This window comes from Pleuronectes platessa, chromosome 20 (genome assembly GCF_947347685.1).
Source record: "Pleuronectes platessa chromosome 20, fPlePla1.1, whole genome shotgun sequence".
NCBI lineage: Eukaryota > Metazoa > Chordata > Actinopteri > Pleuronectiformes > Pleuronectidae > Pleuronectes > Pleuronectes platessa.
In genome coordinates, this window is record NC_070645.1 from 11,983,226 (window position 1) to 12,003,855 (window position 20,630).

Genomic DNA, 20,630 nt, shown 5'->3' on the forward strand with positions numbered 1-20,630 from the left:
CAATAGGTCAAACAACACAACAAGTTGATTAAGGTCAACTGATGTCAGTCAATTTCCAAAGCTGGTTGTCAGGTGAAATAGTATGTTGGAAAGAAATATCATTATGTAACTTCTATGGAGTTTCTAGGGATAATTTTAAATTTTATTTACATTTCATTGAATTACACTTACTGGTGATATATTTCATGAAATGTACAGTTTACTACACCTCTCACTCTCCTCCACCAGGTGACACATGCAACCATAAATATAGAGTCTCACATTTCTGAGCAAATGCTTGGGACACTCCTCCTTCTATATCCGGTAAACAGTGATTGACGGAAAGTAACAACTGCTCTAATTGTCAAGATTTACCAATACATGAGCAAACCTTAGAGGCAAAGTTAAGATATGGCAGCCACATATGAGAAAAACCTGGCTTAGCTAAGGCGAGAATTCAAATTCAAAACGATGTAAACTACATTTTTGTACTGCGATGAGATGACAAAAAAAGTCAATGCAAAGGTATGAATAGATGCAAATTCTTGTCATCCATTTCCACGCGTCAGGCGCAAAGACTTGAGATTGTCAGTCATTGTCAGGTGTCAGGGCACATTCCCACATGCATGAACGCAGCAGTGACAAACCGTGGTAGAGTGAATCTGCAGCTTGGCTTCGCAAAGAGTTCAACTAGGGGAACTTTGACCTACTATACTCGCCTGCATTTGGATAGGTGAGACCATGCTCTCATTTGTGGCGTTTGCCTCATTCTTTTCACCTGCTCAAGTTTTGAACTTGAGTGAACAATGTGCCGAAATAATGCCGCGAAAACCAATCAGGGTTGAGAAAGAAACTCACAGAAGAGAGATCCTGGCACTTGTTCAAGCTAACAGAGCATCAAACCTGTCCCCAGTCGACCTCAGGTAGCGCAGGGAACGGCAATCGTCCAGCTGTGGTTCCTGGAAAGGACCGTGAAATTCCCCCAAACTGTGTGCGCCTCCAAATGGTCTTGTTGACCCACACACGACGGCTCTGGCGTTTCCACAACAGGTACAAAGCAGCAATTGTGGTCAAGTCAGCAGTTCCTCCTCTCCTCTTTTAATTGAATTACTCGCGTGAGTAAACACAAATTATCCTGCGGCCAAAATTCACATCTCGCTTGGTGAAAACGCCGCATAATGATGATAAAAAAATGAAGCAGCTTAAGCTGAAGCGAGTGGATTCTGCTGGGTTACAAAGAGCGCAACAAAAACTAAAAAAAACTCTTTATATATATATTCTGTTTGTATAGTTTTCCATCTTCAATTAGGTTTGGTAAGTATTGATTTGGTGCAAGGGTCATTCCACAGCTCCTTTTATAACTTTGAGCACATTCCCTTCTAAAGGTCTCTGCACAACCCTGCTCTCCTCCATCACCCGCTCTGTTCTGTCGCCTTCATTAGGAAAACAGATCTCATTAGAGAGGGAGCAGCACATTTAAAGGAGGAAGCAGATCGGTTTAATGGTTTGATGCAGAGCCTTCCTCATATTTCTTTCTCTCCTTTTTGCTCTGTGTGTGTGTGTAAGTGTTTGTGTGTGTGTGTGTGTATGTGTGTGTGTGACCGCGCGCACATTCACACTGGCGAAAAAGGACCTGTGTGACAGAGCTGCAACTTCAAACAGAAACAATCCTGATTTGCTTTCGAGAAAAAACATTTCCCACATACACACGCACGCTTTGTAAGAAGCTGCACTACAACGGACAAAGAAATATCTGCAAACTTCAGAGCATGCAGAGCAACATGGAAACCCACCTATGGACACATCAAGCCATTTACCATATGTATGTGTGTACCTGTAAGACCGGATGTTACATTTGTTACATCCGGACATCTGAAAGTATACACATCTTCCGCCGAAAACTAAAAACACACCTCTTCCGACTCTACCTTGAATGAATGAAAAAAAAAAAAAAAACACTAAAAAACACAACTCTTTGAAACTAACACTTTTAGTAGCACTTTGTAGTTTTGTTTTATTTTGAAGAAATTGTACTTTCTTGATTCTTGTTGTCCTGGGTCTGTACCCTCGGGGTTGATGCACTTATTGTAAGTCGCTTTGGATAAAAGCGTCAGCTAAATGAAATGTAATGTAATGTTTCTCCTGTTACTTTGTGATTCGCTGAAATACTCACAGGGAAGGTGGATTGCATTGTGGGAAATGTAGGTAATAAGTAGTGCTGTCAGTTAAACGCGTTATTCACGCGATAAAAAAATTAACGGCGTTAGAATGGGTTTGCGTTAACGCCGTTAATTTTTATATCGTGAGATTAACGCAGAGCTGCCAACTCTCACGTGTGTGTGTGTGTGTGTGTCCTCCCAGATAGCGCACCGGTCCGGCGGCTCCGCCCACCGCCACCGCGCACTCGCTCAGAGAGACACAGTGAGATCAGAGCTCGTTCACGTGAAGTCGGTCACGCCCAGTGACTGACTGCCTCTTAACTATGGAAACAGTGAAAACACAGAGTTTCTCTGGTCTCAGCTGATCAGAGCAGAAGCTGCAGTTGGTTTCTACCGATCTTCAGTATCTGTGTTTGCCTCCAGTCTGACCTGCTCTCACTTTTTGTTTTAATATTTCGCCAACTAAAATATTTATTTTTAAGCTATTAGGCTGCAGCAATGTGTTTTTATTTATTTAAAAATAGGGTACTTCTTATTTCATACATTTTCCACGAATATGGGGAGGACTCAAATAGCCCTACAACGTTCTGTGTTTAATTTATTTCAAAGTAGGTCGTTGTAACAGGTACAAATAGCAATAAAATGTCAAGAGTTTTCTTTATTGTCGTCTTTGTTTACCTGAAATGTGCACTTCATAATTTTATTTTGTATCGCCCTGTTTGGCAATGTTGTTTTTCAATAAAATAAAACATTTGCATAAAGCAAGCCAATTAACTTTTCCATGTTCATAAGAGCATTAAAACGGAAAAAAAAATTATGGGAAAAAAATAAATGAAGGGACATTTAGAATAGATAAAAATGTGCAATTAATTGCGATTAATCGCGAGTTAACTATGAAATAAATGTGATTAATCGCGATTAAATATTTTAATCCTTTGACAGCACTAAATAAGCCAATGTTCCTTCTATGCAGAGAACCAATATTGAAGCAGAATACAGCAGCGTTTCATATACAAAAACTACGATGAAAACATAAGAAGATCCAGAACCAGAAAATAAGAGTCAGGTTTAAAGAGGAGGAGGAAGAAATGGGGTCTGTGCGAAATAAATATGTTTAATGTTTATATTCGAACAAAGTGAAAAAGCAATGATTTTACAATGAAAGCCAAATACTTAAGCTGTCAAAAGTTTGTATTTCATGTCTTTATCTGCTTCAGCGGTTCAGAAATTTTAGTTTTGGAAAACGTTTTGTCAGCTCTTCCGATTTTTGAATGGTTGCTTTAATTCTATACGGTGCCTTACGTCTTAAAAGCATAACATTTCCCTAAAGTGTGCATTTGGCTTTTTCAAAACAAGTGATATCTACATGTGTGAATATAAATCCTGAAAATACTAATATTTTTATCATTACATATGTATAGGAACGGATGACCTACAGTAAAGTTAAGAATGTCCAAGATGAGCAAAGCTTTTGGAGCGGATGCAAAATGAAGCACTGTGTGTGGTGCTGCCTGTCTGGCAGGTGATAAGGTGTAAACACTTAAGTAGTGTTTCTGTCGTGATGTTGTAAAATGTGTGCAATAAATGCTACAAAAAGCAAATGCCCACCTTTTTTACATTCACTACTTTACATTCTGCCTCTGTTAAAGGTTGAGAAAATACAACCTTGTTTCACCAGAGCTTTTAATGATTCCTGATTGTTGAAGAATTTGTGTCTGTCTCCCTCAAAGATACTGCAGGGAGTGATGTTAAACTACATAACGGCCCCTTATCAGTAGCAATAGCTCAACCTGGCTACTAGATGCACTTGACAAATAGCCACGGCAGTGAATCTGCCCATTCGCACTGTCACCGTCTGAGCTATGTGCGGGCCTGATGTTAAGCTATTAAAGAGAAAAAGTGCCACATCCATTTAGAGTCAGTGTTATTCCCAGTGGTCAGAGTCATTAATATGGGCCAAGATAGCTCTCCATGACACATACTGTAAAGAGGTAGGAGGTACAAAGGGAAAAGTGTAAGAACAAAGGAATGGGTGGATGGAGGGAGAGACAGAGAAACAAAAGATTTCACTGACATGCACAGTCCATTGAATTAGTGGCGACAATGACAGATGAGATAAAGGGAAAAACACCAGTGAAAGAAAACAATACAGCTTTAGTATATAAAAGGAAGAAAGCAGAGGGAGAGAAAAATCCTTAAGTGAATTGAGAATGAGAACTATGTCAAAATAAGAAACCATTAAAGAAAAAAAGAAAGAAAGGGAAGCATAAGAATGTGGAGGTTGATTTCAGAAACACACACAGTGTCACTTTGGAAGAATAAACAAATGTGTGAACCATATCTCGAGGCGTTTTTTTCTTTTCTTTCTTGCTGCGATTCGTCTTTGTAGCAGAATGCATGTGTGCTCTGGAGACACTGTGACCATGGAGGAATTATCGCTCCAAATAGGCCACATTAACCTGCAGTCCTCTGGGGCACTGGCCTGGATTAATCCACCAATGAAAGAGTGCGTGCCACTGCCTGCACACACGCAAAGTGCAAATACACACACATACACACAATCATAATTGCAGTGTTATGGTGCTGAACATAAAGGAAAAAGGGAACAGGGGGAGGGAGGAAGGAAAATCCAAACCAATGAACGAACTATCAAACTATGGTATAAACTAAGAAGATGCACTGATGGACGGATAGATGCGAAAAGTAGGAAGCATTGGAAACAAAGCAGACAGACAGGTTAACCAATTGACAGTGTTCTAAACTGGACCTGACCGAATTGAGGAGTGTGTTGTCAAACCGCTGTCTGCTGTGCTGTAAATAAACTTCAGCGGACTTCGGAAGACTACACATCTGTTTGTTTACTGCTGCTATGACTCGATGGAAGGGGCAGGGAGAGCTGCAGTCGAGAGTAGACACAAATCACAAGGTCCTGAAGAATATAAAGTAAATCTGTGACTAACAGTGCCGCCGTTAAAACACAAACCAAGTGTAGACAGAGTAAATGATTGAGCACTTTTCTGGTTGTAAACAGACCAAATTCCATTCAATGTGGAGTAAAGTCTTGACCCCCCCAGAGTGTCTGCTTTACATGCGTCCTCTTCATATTTGCTGGGCTTTCAAAGACTACTCGACTAGTTGACTATAGAAAACATCTGGTCTACATTGGCCATCTTTCATCTGTGGGTTTAGCACGGTGCAATATTGAAGCAGTGGCACCTTCACTATGCATCAGGGGGCGGTGTTGTTACTGACATACAGCAAGAGCAACAGCCGTGCGACCATTTTCAGATCCTCGACTACAATCAGCAGCTTAGAAATCGTAAACCAAAAACCGTTCGCTGCAACAGCAGTACCAATGCTTTGCGTAAACATCTCAAGCTAGACCGGCCACAATCGTAGAATTACCTTAACGTCCCATCAACGACTAGAAAATGTCCTATCACTCTCTTTAACATTGACATAGGTTGGAAAAAATTAATCTCCTGCGATTAATTTAGACATTTTTGGGAATAGTTGACAACTACACAAATCCAGTAGTTAGGCCGGTCCCCATTTCTCTCCACGTCACAATCACTCAACAGCTCTAATAAAAACAAGTGACACTTGAATTGTTTTGTTCTACCATGCTGCCGCCTATTGAGAGATAAGTCTCCAGTAATGTGCACTCATTGAACTGCAAGTTTCTTGTTTAAATGAGGTGGAATTAGACTGACACTGCATCGTACATAGACCAACTGACTACAACCTTGCTAACATTGAAGTGAAATACCAAACGTCTTCTTTCTCTTTCCACCCAAATGACTTATGGCACCAATTACATTGATCCATGCCAGCTTAATGAACCAATAATGTGAGGCTGCCATTGCCAAGAAAAGGCACTATGACATAATTAATGACTTATCACTAACTGTGTCAGCAGAGCTCTTATAAGTTCATTATGTGCCACCACTCTGTGCATTATGAATCCTTATTACACCATCTCCTGGTCACACTACATGCGATTCACATGACTTTTAGAACATGCTGTGCTCAGGCGAGGCCTCAATTCAACGGCCCAGTGGCTCCAAGGGGCTGTTTGTCTTCAGTGTGTGTTGATTTACCGCTGCGGTTATGCTGGCCGAGCACAGCAGGGTGTGTGCGCGGTGAAAAAAAGCCTCACGCTGATACACGATTTAACTCAGACAAAATGAGACTATCTATGAAAATACTGTATCATAGCAGCAGAAGCATACTGTTATCCTCAAGTGTTGCAATTAGATGTACAATGTCTAATCCACGGTGTATTGATTTTTCGAGCTGCTGTGCAAATTTCCTTTGTGAGTTTTCCTATACCCATCTATTGAAAGTACAAATACATGGCACAGTAAATTAAAGATAACACCTTTGAAGAACACTCGTTTTATTACTCCCTGCTTGCAAGAAGACAATCCTATAGCTATATACACTGTTCAGAAGTTTCCCCGACACTAATCAAAGCAATAACTCACAATAATAAAAGCAAACCCATTCGCCCCTTGACTGTGAAATACGTTTCAAAAGCTGTGCCACAAGTTTCAAGGCAATTCTCATTCTAGAACTGATCAAGTCAAACACTGGTCTGGATATTTACTGCTGTGATTCTGACCCAAAAGCTAATGATAGCTATTAAGGCTCGGCTGTTTAATGAAATCGAGGGAGCTGTGAACGTGGCGTGACCGACTTGGGTGTTTTTGTGTGGGTAAGATACGGTAATGGGATTAACATGGCGTACCTAAACCCACATTGAGATAAGCTCAATGAGGCTCTATTAAAAACACACAGCTGGCAACAATGGAGCTATGAGGGGAGCGGGTGTATCACTGTGTGCGTCTGATCAAAAATTAACTGGAATTCATTCTCAACTGGAAAAACTAAATGAGTCGATGGAGTTCTTGACTCCACTCTTATGTTGTGTGGTGGAAGCTTCCAGTGATGCGGCAAACAGGTGTCACGAAATCCTTTTGTGTGAGCTGCATTTTTACAAAGAACAATAAAAGAGTAGTAAACAAAACAAAGACCTGCTTCTTACGTCTCGTGCACAGCGTAGTTAAAGTTGCGCCACTCTCAAATCACGTTACTAACAGCAGGAAAATATTACCTCACTTACTTATGTGTATTAAAACTGTTTTAGACTAAACAACATACATATATATTATTTAACCAGAGTAACAAGCAAACAAATTTCCATGTTTACATTCTATAATGTATTCTTTGTCTCTATGTTCTCTATGTTGAGAGTGGACCCCGCCTCTCGCACAATGTCAGCTGGGATTGGCTCCAGCACCACCCTCGACCCTCAAAAGAACAAGATGTATAGATGATGGATGGCTGGATTTCCCAGGGGCTGGATTGGTTGGTGGAAGTTTGCAGGACTTGCTACCCAGCATAAAGAAGCCTTAACCAAAGCAGGTAAATAACATCCATGCTATTTAAAACAAACGAAACATAATACCTCAAGAGTACTATTAGACATCACATGGTAATAAATTGTCCTCATTAGTGTTGTTGCATCTATACATCACATAAACCTGCCACTGGGTAAGTGAGGAAATTAGCATGAGGGGAACACATGCTGTGTGGCTGACACTGTGAAGTAAAGCTGCTAATGAACCATATTTTGCCTCAACATACAAGTTTGTCTCAGCTCTGGGTTTGTATACAGGCAGATTTCATCCATACTATTATAGTCTTTGTTGTTTTCATCCTGTGTCATACGACAAGTACAATAGAATGTGCCGAAGTCTTTAAAATCTGAGCAGTTCCAAGATGCATTTTGTGTTTAAAAATACTACAATAGTAAGATATAAATAAGAAGATTTTTCGTTTTCATTAGTGTAAAACATTGAAAAATGCGAAGCAAACAGGACGTCAAAGTGAATAAAAACACAAAAAAGATACTAGAATGAAACAGCATAGATGTAGATCACAGCAAGGACCTTACCGGTGTTGTTGCGATAGGGGCCTGTGTCCGGCCCTTGGCTCTGGCTGAGGCTCCTCATGGGGCCCTTGTTGTGGTAGACACGTTCTTCATAGATGGGATCTATGTGGTGCTCTGGGGACCCCAAGGGCCGAAGGGGCTCCTGACTATGCTGACTACTGTAGGAGCCACGAGAACCTGGAGAAAAGAGAAAAGGAGAAAAACAATGAAAGGAAGACACAAGGAGAGAGGATGAAAGAGAGTGGACAAATGAATGAGAGGCAGTTATGAGAAAGAGGAGGTAAAGTAGGGAGCTACAGAGGAACTGATCTCGTGAGTTTTACAGAGTCATGGACGTGGGAAGGGAATGAAAGGAGGGAGGGAAGATGGAGTACAATTTCAAACAGCAACGGTAGTAGATGAGTGTGTGTCCTAAGAAAGTGAGGACTTTTTGGGATAGGCAGGATATTTTGCCCAGTCCTCACACAGCAATATAAAGGTTGGCAGTGCAGTCATATACTGTCAAAGCAGAAAATGGCAATTAGTTGTGTGTTTTGTGTGTGTGCATATAGTTGTACTTTTATCTTTCAGTTTGAGTTATAGAAGTACCAGAGTAAGTGGGAACATTTTGGGACAAGGAAGATGATGTGGTTGAGTTAAGTGTCAGAGTTTGGCATTTAGCTGTGATGCTTAAGGTTAGCTGGTGGCTGGGCTCAGCCTTGGAGATAGGGTGATGAGCGCAGACGTTCGCAGGGAGTTGGGAGCAGAACTGCTGCCTGCATGTCGAAAGGGACAATTGTGGTGGGTCAGACAGGATGCCTCCCGGGGGTCTTCTGATGGAGGTTTACCGGGAAAGCCCTACAGGGGGAGACCCTGGTGTAAATCCAGTAAATGCAGGGTTTCTATATATCCCATCTTGCCTGGGAACACCACGAGCTCCCCTAGGAAGAGCTGGAAAGCATAGCTAAGGAGAGGGATGTCTGTGATACCCAACTTGGCCATCTATCTCAGCTGATGGATGGATGGATGGATGATTGGGATAACGGACTAGGGAATATAATATATAATTGTCCTCACTCAGTACAAGAATGTGTGTGTGTGTGTTTGTGTGTGTGTGTGTGTGTGTGTGTGTGACAGAATGGAACGGATGAGTTAGAGATGCACCAAATCAGAGCTCATCAAAAAAAATCACAGAAAAATAAAAAGAGACATGCATAGTGACACATGAGATAGGAGAAAATAGACAAGGATCGAGGGAGAAGAGGTTAAAAAAAGAAAAGAAAAGAGGATTGCATTCACATTACTGGTTGTCAGCTATAAAATAATGAGATGCAGTGTCCCCCCTCTTGCTCTGCGTTTGGCAGGACTCCCACAGACACGGGGCAGGGAAGTCATTGACAGCAGGCATTTGTTCATTACACAGCAGAACAAATGTAAGGCAGGAGCCTCTGTATGAAAACGAAAGTTAGGAGAGAGGAGGAAAAGAAGGCGGTAGAGAGTGCGGGTACGAGAAGGCGAGTCAGCAATTCATTGGTGGCACGACAGGAGATAAAGTGAAAAGACGTGCACATAGTCATATATGCAGTCTTAGAAAGCAATGAGTGATAAAGAGAGAGAGCCTGTCCAGTGGAGCGAATGTCGTATCATATCGCATTAGTTGCGTGCCAAGGATTTTCCAGTGGATGAAGGGGAAAAGTGTCGCACTCAGTCTCGGATTCAAACCACCTTGTGTATCCAGCATCAAGTTAACACAGTCAAAGCCCCCTCGACCTTTCAGATCATATCAGAAATCAATGCATGAGTGGCACTCAGCCGTGCAGTAGCTTTTTGTTGCAGCTTAGCACCGGTGTCTATTTCTCGTCCCGGCTGTCCAACAAAACTGACAAGGCCAAAAGAGTGTTTTCAAGATGAATCAGAGCAAGTACTCAGAACTGTGCAGTAGGGATCTATTATCCTTAACCGTCTTTGTAGAATAGTTTTTTTTAGGTAGGGTGATGCAAGCAGCCTGGGGTAAGAACAAAAGCCTGGTCGCACTCGGTGTACTCTACAATCGTCAGTGATTCAACTCTGGTTTGACTGTCTTGATCATGACTGTGGCGACGGCTTTTCCTGCAACTGTGTCCTCCATTCGTTCACAGCGTGTTCAATTGACCGGCCCGTTAACTTGCCCAGCCATAAAAAAAAGTATGCAGTATATTCACCTCCAAATAATATTTCTGTCTATATTGAATGTTTATATCATGTAACTATTCACACCTGCCTATTTGTTTTATTTTCTTATTTATTTCCTATTTTATTAAATTTGAATCTTATTGCCTTAATCTGATGCTGTAACGTGAGTTTCTTATTTTACCGTATATTATCTAAAGCTGCAAGCATAGAAAGCAAACTTCAAGAAAAGAGGGAATGAGAATTAGGGATGGAGGGAAAAAAAGAGGAAATGGTGATGGAGAGGACAAAAATGGAGAAGGGAGGGAGCTTTAAGTTTGGACAGTAAGGCACCTATTGAGCTAATTTGAAATGAGGTTAATTTCAAGACAGTTACCAACAAAGAAGCGAGAAAAAGACAGCGATGGTCAGAATATGCATGAAGGACTGCTAATTAGAGTCATGGACACACCCATTAACAGCATGACTCATCCCAGCTCTCCCTCCTCCTCCGATTCCCTTTGTCTTTGAAGTCGTGGTGATTCCGATTTATTTCTTTATTCAGTTATTTTTTGACTCACTAGGGCCCACTCATCGAAGTGCTGACCTCTTTCTTTCAAAGGAAGAGGGAACTTTAAGAAGGGAAGACAGAATGTTGCGCAGAGGGGAACAAAATAAAGATGTCCTCCTATGATCTTTCATTCAATAAAATATTTAAACAAGATAACAAAATGTAAAAGGCAAAAAAAAACAAAAAACTCCCTGGTCCCTGGATAGCTCAAAGTCCTGTGGTTTTCATGAAAAAAGAAAGAATATTGCCTAAATTAAAAATCTAAATAAAAACACAACTGACATCCTGTTTCTATTTGATTCTCTCTTTACACTGTGTTAAAGCATCTACTGTAATTTCACAGGCAGGCAGGTTTAAAATAGGCCATGCACTAGGATATCCAAGTGATCCCTGCTGCAACCAAGGCTCCATTGTCAACCACCATTCAATGCTGCTCATTCACCACCTATCAAACCATACCTAGGTTTTAATCACTAATAACTTGTTATCATATCTATTTGCTCAAAGAGGCTCAGTCATTAATTTCCCTCGGCTGTGACAATATTTATACACGGTGGATTGTATCGCTCAGGGTCGCTCAGGAAAGAAGGAGAATTTCTTTTTTTAGGTGATTTCTGTTTCACACAGCACGGCTTCACTCTAGAGTAGCTGCTGTAGAGATGCTAAGTACCACTTCAAACAGGCTACTCAGATAAAATGTACTGGGCTTTTTTTCCCAGGAGGATGTCACCCACTGGGAATAATCAAACCTCAAACTAACAGGGACTACAAAAAGTTCTTTGTTTGTCCAGATTTGGAAATACGGTGAGCGAAATAAATTGCAGTCAATCGCAGTGAAGTATTTGAAAGCAAATGTACAGGATTGAATAGTTGTCCACAGCATGGCCAAGCTCATCAGAGTAAATTCTGATAATCATATGACCAAGGTCTGCTCGTTATAGTTACAGTCTGAGATCTGTCAGAAACAAATCAATCCTACTCAGTCATTCAGTTTAAGTCTTCAGGGAAGATGAAACTCATCAACCACATCGCTGCCCTGCTCATATCTGGCATATGTGTCTTTGGTGAGATAAGAGTACATAATGCATTGAGATCAGATAGTTCAGACCTTATTTGGGGGGACTATTCTGACATATATTTTTATTTTCATTTTCCTGATTTCCGACAGACTAGGCACAAAAAATGCTGCTGCCTCCCACTGGTTAAGGACAACAATGCATTTGGTCCTTCCACAACATAAATGATAACCAGGATTTATTGCATACAGAGCAGGAGAGTCAACATTTCCTTTGAATAGTACATTTAAAAAACGCCAAAGCAATCAATAATAGAAATTATGTATTCATATGGGGAAATGGATGGAGTCCTCTGTCCGTACTCTGCTTTCACTTTATATATATATTTGTTCATGTCTTCTGAAAGCTTACCAACGACACAACAAAGCATGGGAAATCATTGTGCATGTATTGCTTAACAACCATGCCAATGTAAAGTATGTAGTTGGTTACACTTACATTGTTTGAAATGTACATATCTCTTTTCGTCCAGGCAGGTCATGAGCCTTTAGTCTGAATAGTAAAGTCCTTGAAACAGTGGGCTACCGACAGCATTTACACTAACCTACTATCATTTTGGGCTTGCCATTCAGCCAACTCAATTATGCAGAGTGAAGAGAGAAAGCCAATAGCAAGTCAATGCAACAGCAGGAGCAAATATGTTCTGACATCTCCCTCGATGTACAGCTGCTGTGAGACAAGGTAGACCTTGAGGGACCAAACACAACACACTGATATGCACATTCATAGACTGGCTAATTCAATAGACCTGAATGCAGCACTTGACATTTCTTGGAATCAAAGCGAGATGCCACGGAATAGAACACAGGGGTCGGTTATCGTGCAAAAACTCCACTGGCACTAGATGTTGGATCAGCAACAGCCACACACACACACACACAGTCAAAGATACATTGATGTTGGTGGAGATTTCCTCACATCCCTCAGCATAGGTGGTTGTGTTGAAGAGACATTTCACATTTGTTTTGAAGGGAAGTGAACCTGCACAAGTGTGTGAACTCCCACCTGCTAGACTGCCAGGTCTCTGCAGAGTAGCTGTAGCGTAGAGCTCGTGGGAGATCTTGTACTGGTCGGAGGCGTGGTGAGATGCCAGTCTTTTGGGAGACAGAGTTGCATAGCTCCCTATGCCTGAACTCATCTGAAAAGACAAGGAGGTATTTTTTCTTTCAAATGTTAACAAGAGGCTTGGGGAATGTACAGGGTGGTGTCTATATTCTGAAGCAATTACTTGTTTCACTACAATGTTATAACAGCAAAACATTTGACGTGATTGATGTGTTTTTATTCTGTCTGATTCAGAAAAAAAGTTGTATATACAAACCCCTTTTAGTTAGGAATATGATTTAAGTTTTAGATCACTTACATAAGAATCAAACAATTGTATTATTTCTAATCATGTTACATTGACATTAGAAAATATTATCCATTCAAAAGATGTTAACTGACTTATAAAGATCAGTTTTAGTTGGAGGATATGAATGAATCTGCATCACTCGCTGGCTGCAACACCCCATCCTTTGTCATAATCAACGATATAATTAAGTGGATATAAATTTGATCTTCTCTCCTAATACCCAACCACATGGCATCAATCAATAGTCTGACTGTGTGATATCATAATTAAATAGAAGGTAAGTGACAGCTTTGTTAGAGAAACAGCTGACATTGGAGCATGAATGTTGTTCTCTCAGTAATCTTTGGGGGCGTCAGATCACTTTGTAAATCCTCCTAACTGCATGAGAATAATTTGCTCTTGAATGAAAACCATGCTTTTTAATGGGTAAAGTCAATTAATTCCTCAAAACAATCAGACCAATTCAAATAATTATCAAACCAGAACAATATTTAACTAAGACTGACGAAAGGAGGAAAAAAACACATTTTGATGTCATAATTTATCTCACCGATGGAGGGAGAAGGTTCGGTGTGCACATGAGTTAAATGTTGACATTTTCTCACACACGTTCTGAACATCTTACATATTTCCGTGCACAAGACTGTGTGTGACATGATTCACTTATTTATCAATTTTTGTTTGGATTTCACCACTTTGAGGAGCAGAGTTTATAATAACACAAACTCTGGTGCAGTTACAGTTGCTTCACATAAAAACCTTTAATACTTGGTTAATGTTTCTGCTCTAAAGTTTCTGCTACTGTAAAGCTACCTGGTGAAGAGGCGACGATGATGAGCTGGCCCCTCCCCCCGCTGCTGTAGAGTTGGGTGGAGATGCCACCCTCAGGGGAGACCCGGCCCCTCCTGCTGTTGTCACGGCAACAGTGGTGCTGGAAGACAAATGGTAAAAAGTAACATCATTTGTCAGAAATAAAGACTCTGAATGATTAATTCCATTTAGCGCATACAGTGACTTGTGAGAAATATAATGTGGAGTGTGTTCCCCCGCATGCCGACAGAGCTTGGAGGACAATGAACATCAAAGGTAGAATTTCACATTCAATTCTGTTGTATGCCATCATCATGTATTTACTTTTTTCTCAAGCATGACTGATGTGTAAATACAGTAATTCCTTCATCTGCCACCCCCTTTATACACCTTCAAAGACTTCAGACTCTATTATACATCAGTGGCAACAGCGATACGTCAAAATCAATATCAGTGTAACAGCCACTGCGGCTCTGTACCTGAAAGACTTGGCCAGTCGATTAGCGGTAGACTGTTTGTTGGGAGAGGAGGAGGAAGGCAGGCGTTCAGTGGTGGCGTACCCAGGCGCATCGGAGGCTGATCCCAGGCGCTGAAGCTTACTGGGGGAACTGGACCCTGAGCCTCCTCTTCCTCCGGACAGAGGAGAACTGACACGCTGGGCGGGCAAGGTGGAGCTGGAGTAGTAGATACCTAGAGAGCAAGAGAATGGAGAGACTCAGTGGAGCGCGTACCTCCGTCAAGCCAGACCCCTTATGATGCCACTGCACCAACATTTTATTTAGATCTGCACCAAATTGCATTAGATATCCCATAAACATGCCTGATTGTTGTTTTTTTTCAACAATATTGATTTGGTTCTTTCCTGGGTCAAAGCCCACACTTCACTAAAAGTTTATAATTAATAAACTTGGGAATTAGAAGAACGAGTGGTCAGCTGATAGCGATCATTTGGAGTACATGGAGCAAATGCCTGATATTTAATAGTGGGGTGATATCAGGCAAGAGGCTCCAGTGACGGGATTTAATATGGCTTGGATATAAATTACACTGAAAAAAGAAAATTGTGGAAACAATTAAAAAAACTTACTTCCATTGATAAGACACAAAATAATTACGTTTGTTTGATTTAATTTAATTTAAGAGGTAATACTAGGTTAATCAATAACTTTAATTTCATGACTTAATTTTTCATTTGAGGTGTATGGAAAAATAATATTGTACACACGAGAAAATATACATACTACAGGCTCTGAAAACCCTTTCCTTACCGCATCGTTTTTAGTCCAATTCTCATGCACGTCTGTCACTGTCTCCAAATGTCATCTCTGAGTATCCACAGTGCTTCATGCTACGTCAGATCAATTTATAATAAAGAAAATGTATTTCCACAAGGGGAGAGAGATGAGGATAGGGGACTTCTTACCTGATCCCGCCCCGCTTTGTGATTGCTGATTATGGGCGGCACGGCTCGATGTCACCTGAGGGGCAGAAGGGCGACACAGGGCAAGTTGGGGAGGAGGAGATGTGACAGCGACGAAAGGAACAAATGGAGGGAGTTATTGGTGGGTGAGGGAGAAGTTGTGGAGTGGGGGAGGGGGAAAGGGAGATTGAGTTAAGGCAAATGGGATAAAAGAGAATAAAGAGCACTGGCCATCAAAAACTTTTATGCACAATGAGTTCAGTCGAGCCATGTCACATGAAATCTCAATTTATCGTTGATTGCGAATATTGTTCTTTTGTGTAGAGTTGTGCCTGCTCTCCATGTGCCATTGATGGAAATGGCAGAGCATCCACTGAAATGGACATAAGGAGTATAATGTGGTGGTGTTTGTATATTTTAAAGTTATGACTGTGTGAAAAAATCTGAGAATCCCTCTTTACCAAACGTCGTATACGGGTCTATTCTATTAAAATAACTCCAGCCTCCGGGGAGCGTGGGGATCATACGCCAGTGCTTCACTGAGCCTCACAGGCTTATGTTGATGTTAAACGCTGTAAAGGTGATTCAAATGCATTATTACAAGAGTGACATGGCTGCAGTTGTAAGAGGCCACATTATGCAAGCTCACAGTCACTGAGTCACCTTGGAGCACTGTCATCACTGAATATACAGTAGCTGCACTCCAACATGCACTCATGTTTGTCTGCTATTCAGAGGTCTGTACATTATATTATGGCAGAAACATGTGCGCACATTTATACAAACACACATTTGGCCTGTAATGTATAATGAAGACTTACATTTGATCATCCATTAAAATGAAAACCTACACACACATACACAATCTGGAGCTATGTTTTAGTTGGTCAGTAAGAAAGTCCGCAAACCTAAATATAGCAAACGATCAACTCTGATGTTCTCTGGTTGTATTTCCCTGCTTTGTGAGGAGCTACAGTGTGTCTGCTCAAGAAAACAGGCCTTTAGTTTAGCACTGCTGTGTTTGCACAGGGGGTCATGGCAAGTGTCTTATCGCCGGTTGAGTGGATTAGCAGTCTCCTCTAAAAAGAGAATCATAGAGTTTATGATGGCGGACAGAGGAGAAGCAGAGGCAGGGCAGATTCTAATAAGGTCTGATAATGTATTATTGAGTGTACAGTAAGCTGCGGTGCTTTCATTCCTCTTCTAACATGATCTGGCACAGCAACATGTTTTTGGATGTGTGGGGAACATTTGTACAATTTATATTAGAGATGAAAAAAAAAAATGAACAGAAACAGAAAAGCTTTATGAGTTTGTCTTGCAAACAAGCTAAGTTTCCACTTTCCCACACAGCAAAATAGTTTTGCCCAAGATTGGGCAGACAACACACTGTCACACTTTCATTGGTCCCACATACTGTTTAAAATAGTGATACATGAGTGGTCCACTCCTGTTTGCCAGATCTGGGCCACAAGTTAGCTGTTGCAATACCTCACGTCAACCAAAAGCCTTGTGCCTAGAGCACTGCATGTTTGCCACAAAAGGCCCAGATTTGTTTTGGGAGTCTATTTGGGCCATATTTGCTAATTTAATTTAGACTAATTTCCATTTTGTTCAGGCCCCAAGAAGGTGAAGATGGTGGGATTTATCCTGTGCATGTTTTCAAAGTGTAGCCTTCTCTTTAAAAAAGCTTAGCTCAGATTTTCTATGATTACCAACCCGAGCTGTAAGTGCAAATCTCTAAAATGATTTCCCAGGTCCTATAACTCGAACATCAGCTAAACATGGATTACTGCTATAATAGTTACAGTCTTTAAAAAGAGTATTTTATGTTTAAATGCTTTACGTATACAGTGTAACTTGATCGGTTAGTCTAAGTGCACATGGACAAAAGAATATAAGTAAAAAGTAATAGCCAGAGAGAGGGACTCTTGAATATGTATGAGCCAATTTATGAGTGTCCACTATAAAAGTCCCCCAGTGTTAATTTAGTAGGTTATGAGGCCAAGTGAGAGATCATGAGAATTATGAGATACAACCAGCACAACTGAGTTAAGGATTCCTGTTAATGGTTTATGTTGCATGATTTTACCCAACGCTGCAGCTCTGTCTCGCTCATCAAGATTTAAAGTGAGACTGAAATGGACTTTGGACTGATGAAGAGCTGCGTGGATGTTGTGGAATGAATAGGTGACTGTATAAACGGATAGATGGATATGGATGGCAGAATTGCCGGGTAAATAAATTATGAGTATAGATGAATTGTTGGCTGAATTCCCTCGTAGAAGTAACGCTGTGACACACCGTGCGAGGGAGAGCACTTTCTCAAGCTCGCTCTGTGTCATCTAGCAGTGCTGCTTATTTTCCCCGCCAGTAAAACACTGGGATGTTTGAGGTGCCATGTATCCATGCATTATTAAAGCTGGGCCTCTCAGGGTTATAAATACCCTACAGAGGAGCAGCAACATGCCAGACTTTCATTTTATCTCTCCCTGAAACAGTCACTTGCGAAAACTTGCTCAAAAAGAAACTGCACACATGGTTGAGGGCGTGCATGCAAAACAATCCCATGTTCATATGCATTTACCCCGAGTTGCACAAGTCTACAAACACACCACCAAAACATGCATGTAATGTGTGTATATACATGCTAGCGATGCTAGAAAGGCCGTTTTCATGCAAGCCGCATCTGCCTATCTAGCAGCACTGGCATGGGTGAAGCTATTCATGGGCAACAAGCTCTGCTGACAACACTGGCCCCATTACTCTGACAAGCCAAAGACATCAGAGAGAGGAATACCCACACACATGCACACAAGCACACACACACTCATGCTAACACGGACAGAGATGGTGAGCAGAGAGAAAAGCAAGGCAGAGGAGAAGGGAAAAGAGGACAGGAACACTGCAACACAAGGACAAGAAATATATAATTCTGACTCTAGAAAGAAAGAAGGAGAATTCCTTTGGCCTCATCTGTCCCTCCAACTATATGTCTGTCAATTTGTTTTTCTGTCTTTGCCCCCTTTATTTATTATTCATCAAGGGAAGGAGGGAGCGCTTTCTCTGAAACCAGAAATGAAATGAGCTCAAATGAGACTTGGTTTGACTGTAGGGGGGAGGGATTAATAAACGTGTTTAAGAAGACAGACCATGTCACTGTGTTCAAAGAAACACACGACTAAACACACAGACACACACACACAAAATTCAAAAAAATAAACACTTCACAAATAAACTCACTGACAACTTGTGCAGGTATTTACAAAAGCGTGTTCATGTATACGTGTGTGTGTGTAGGCTAGACAGTACTGTCATGGGGTTTCTCTCTTCGTCATCAGATGGTTAATATGTGAGATCTCATTGATAACTGTGAGTAATTAATTGTCTCCTCTTTTTGGTCAATGACAATCTGGTTACCTTCCTCTTTCTAAACATCTTTGAGGAATTCGTCCCGAGCTTTTCACTTCCTCCAAGATACAGACAAAGCTCTCGACTGCTTGAGGAGGACTTCATTAATGCTAATGAAAAGGGATTCTGTGTATATATGGGCCAAAACAAACCCACATTATGTGAAGGCAACACAAGTCTGAGTTACACTCGGCTGATGATGTTAGTGCATGAAAAAGGGTTAGGGGAAAAAGAAAGGTCTCTGACGAGGAATCATAGCATGGACATTAACACTAAACACTATGCTGGTCCTCAAAAGTCTGGATGCCTTCGGACATTGCAAAATTCATTGCAGTTGTACTTATAAAATGAGGAGAAGTCACTTCAGGTGAATTCCCTTCACAGTCAAAATCATGTCAATTATTTAGATACTCTGGTGGTCAAAGTCGTCTGAGCAAAAGTTTACCAATTCTTGTCCAACTGTGCATTTCATCATCATCATCATCATGAACAGCAGCATCTGCATTATCATGTGTGCGCAGCAGCATTTCCTACCTGGTTGTAGCTGTGCACAGCTCCTCCAACCTGCCCGCTGCGCTGAGGAGTTGCTGCGGAGATGCTGTCGCTAAGGGCGAGGGTCTGGTTGCTATGGTAGCTGGCAGAGTACTGGAGCGAAGCCTCCGGGGTGGAGTTGAGCTGCAAGGAACTCTGGGAAAGGAGAGCAGGTCCTACCGATAGAGATAGGAGCGGTGTGTGTGTGTGGTTGGGTTGAGTTGAGTTTGTGTTTGTGTATGTAGAGAGAGAGAGGGAGAGAGAGGGTTAGAGAGGGTTAGAGAGAGTGGGGGGGGGGGGGGGGGTAGAGAGAGAAGGGGGCAGAAGAGAGAGAGATTAAGAGGGAGAAAGAGAGGGGGCATGAAGAGGAGGGATTGAGAGGTGAAGAGTGAAATAGGGAAGAGAGAGAGAGCAGCAATTTAGAGCAGATAGTGCAGCAGTGCATCACTCCTTGAGTTGGCGATGGCATACATAATTTATTAGCAGAGGGGAAGAGAAACAGAGCAGCAGAGAGAATGGGAGGAGGAGGAGGAGCAGGGAGATGGAGAGGATGGGAGGAGGAGGGCTGAAAATAAGAAAGTTGTAATAGATGGAACACCTAACAACTCTAAACTTTACCCCCCTAAACATGCTAATTTCTACTTTGCTGCGTCTCGGGATGTTGCAAAATGGCTTCGTATGCCCCCCCGATTTCCGAGGCAAACTCAATTCTTTTTTTACAATTTGGGATACCTCTCTAAAATCTTTGCAGGTATAATCCACCTTATATATGTGATATGCCTATATATCTATGCCTTTATTTTTAAGAAGTGTGATCAATATCATTATCTCTACAGGATAATAAATCAAATGTATATATAATAAATACACAAGTATAGAAACAACCCCACTGATATCTGCTCACCAGAGAGCTGTTGAAGGTGTTCTGCTGGTAATAGTCACAGCACATCATTATAAATGTAGTTATGGCATTTCGATTTTGTATTGTTAATCAAAAGCATCATTAAAATGTTTAACTTTTAAAAGTGTGTGGTTATAAAATAATGATTTAAAGACAAAATAAGTTCCAGACCTGTTTTTATCTTTTTAAGACTTATTTTGCAGTAAAAAAACAGGTGAAAGAAAAATAAATACACTTTTGCCTTCTTTATGAATCGGAAGGAGAACAAGAGAAGAACAAGATAAATCTGTACCGCATTGAATTGCAGAGCGTCATAATTTTCTCCAGCTCATTGC

The 20,630-nt window shown here is 41.2% G+C and overlaps 1 protein-coding gene across 1 annotated transcript in view; it reads right to left on the reverse strand.

Moving 5' to 3' along the window:
* The window catches only part of ctnnd2a (catenin (cadherin-associated protein), delta 2a), a 195,414-nt gene that overhangs the window by 105,773 nt on the left and 69,011 nt on the right, over nucleotides 1-20,630 (reverse strand). The window contains exons 5-10 of the mRNA XM_053412346.1: nucleotides 19,398-19,570; nucleotides 15,456-15,510; nucleotides 14,512-14,722; nucleotides 14,036-14,153; nucleotides 12,874-13,006; nucleotides 8,098-8,271 (exon numbers count right to left, since the gene is read on the reverse strand). Coding sequence (XP_053268321.1) covers nucleotides 8,098-8,271; nucleotides 12,874-13,006; nucleotides 14,036-14,153; nucleotides 14,512-14,722; nucleotides 15,456-15,510; nucleotides 19,398-19,570 — 864 coding nt within the window. The remainder of the gene's footprint in view (nucleotides 1-8,097; nucleotides 8,272-12,873; nucleotides 13,007-14,035; nucleotides 14,154-14,511; nucleotides 14,723-15,455; nucleotides 15,511-19,397; nucleotides 19,571-20,630) is intronic.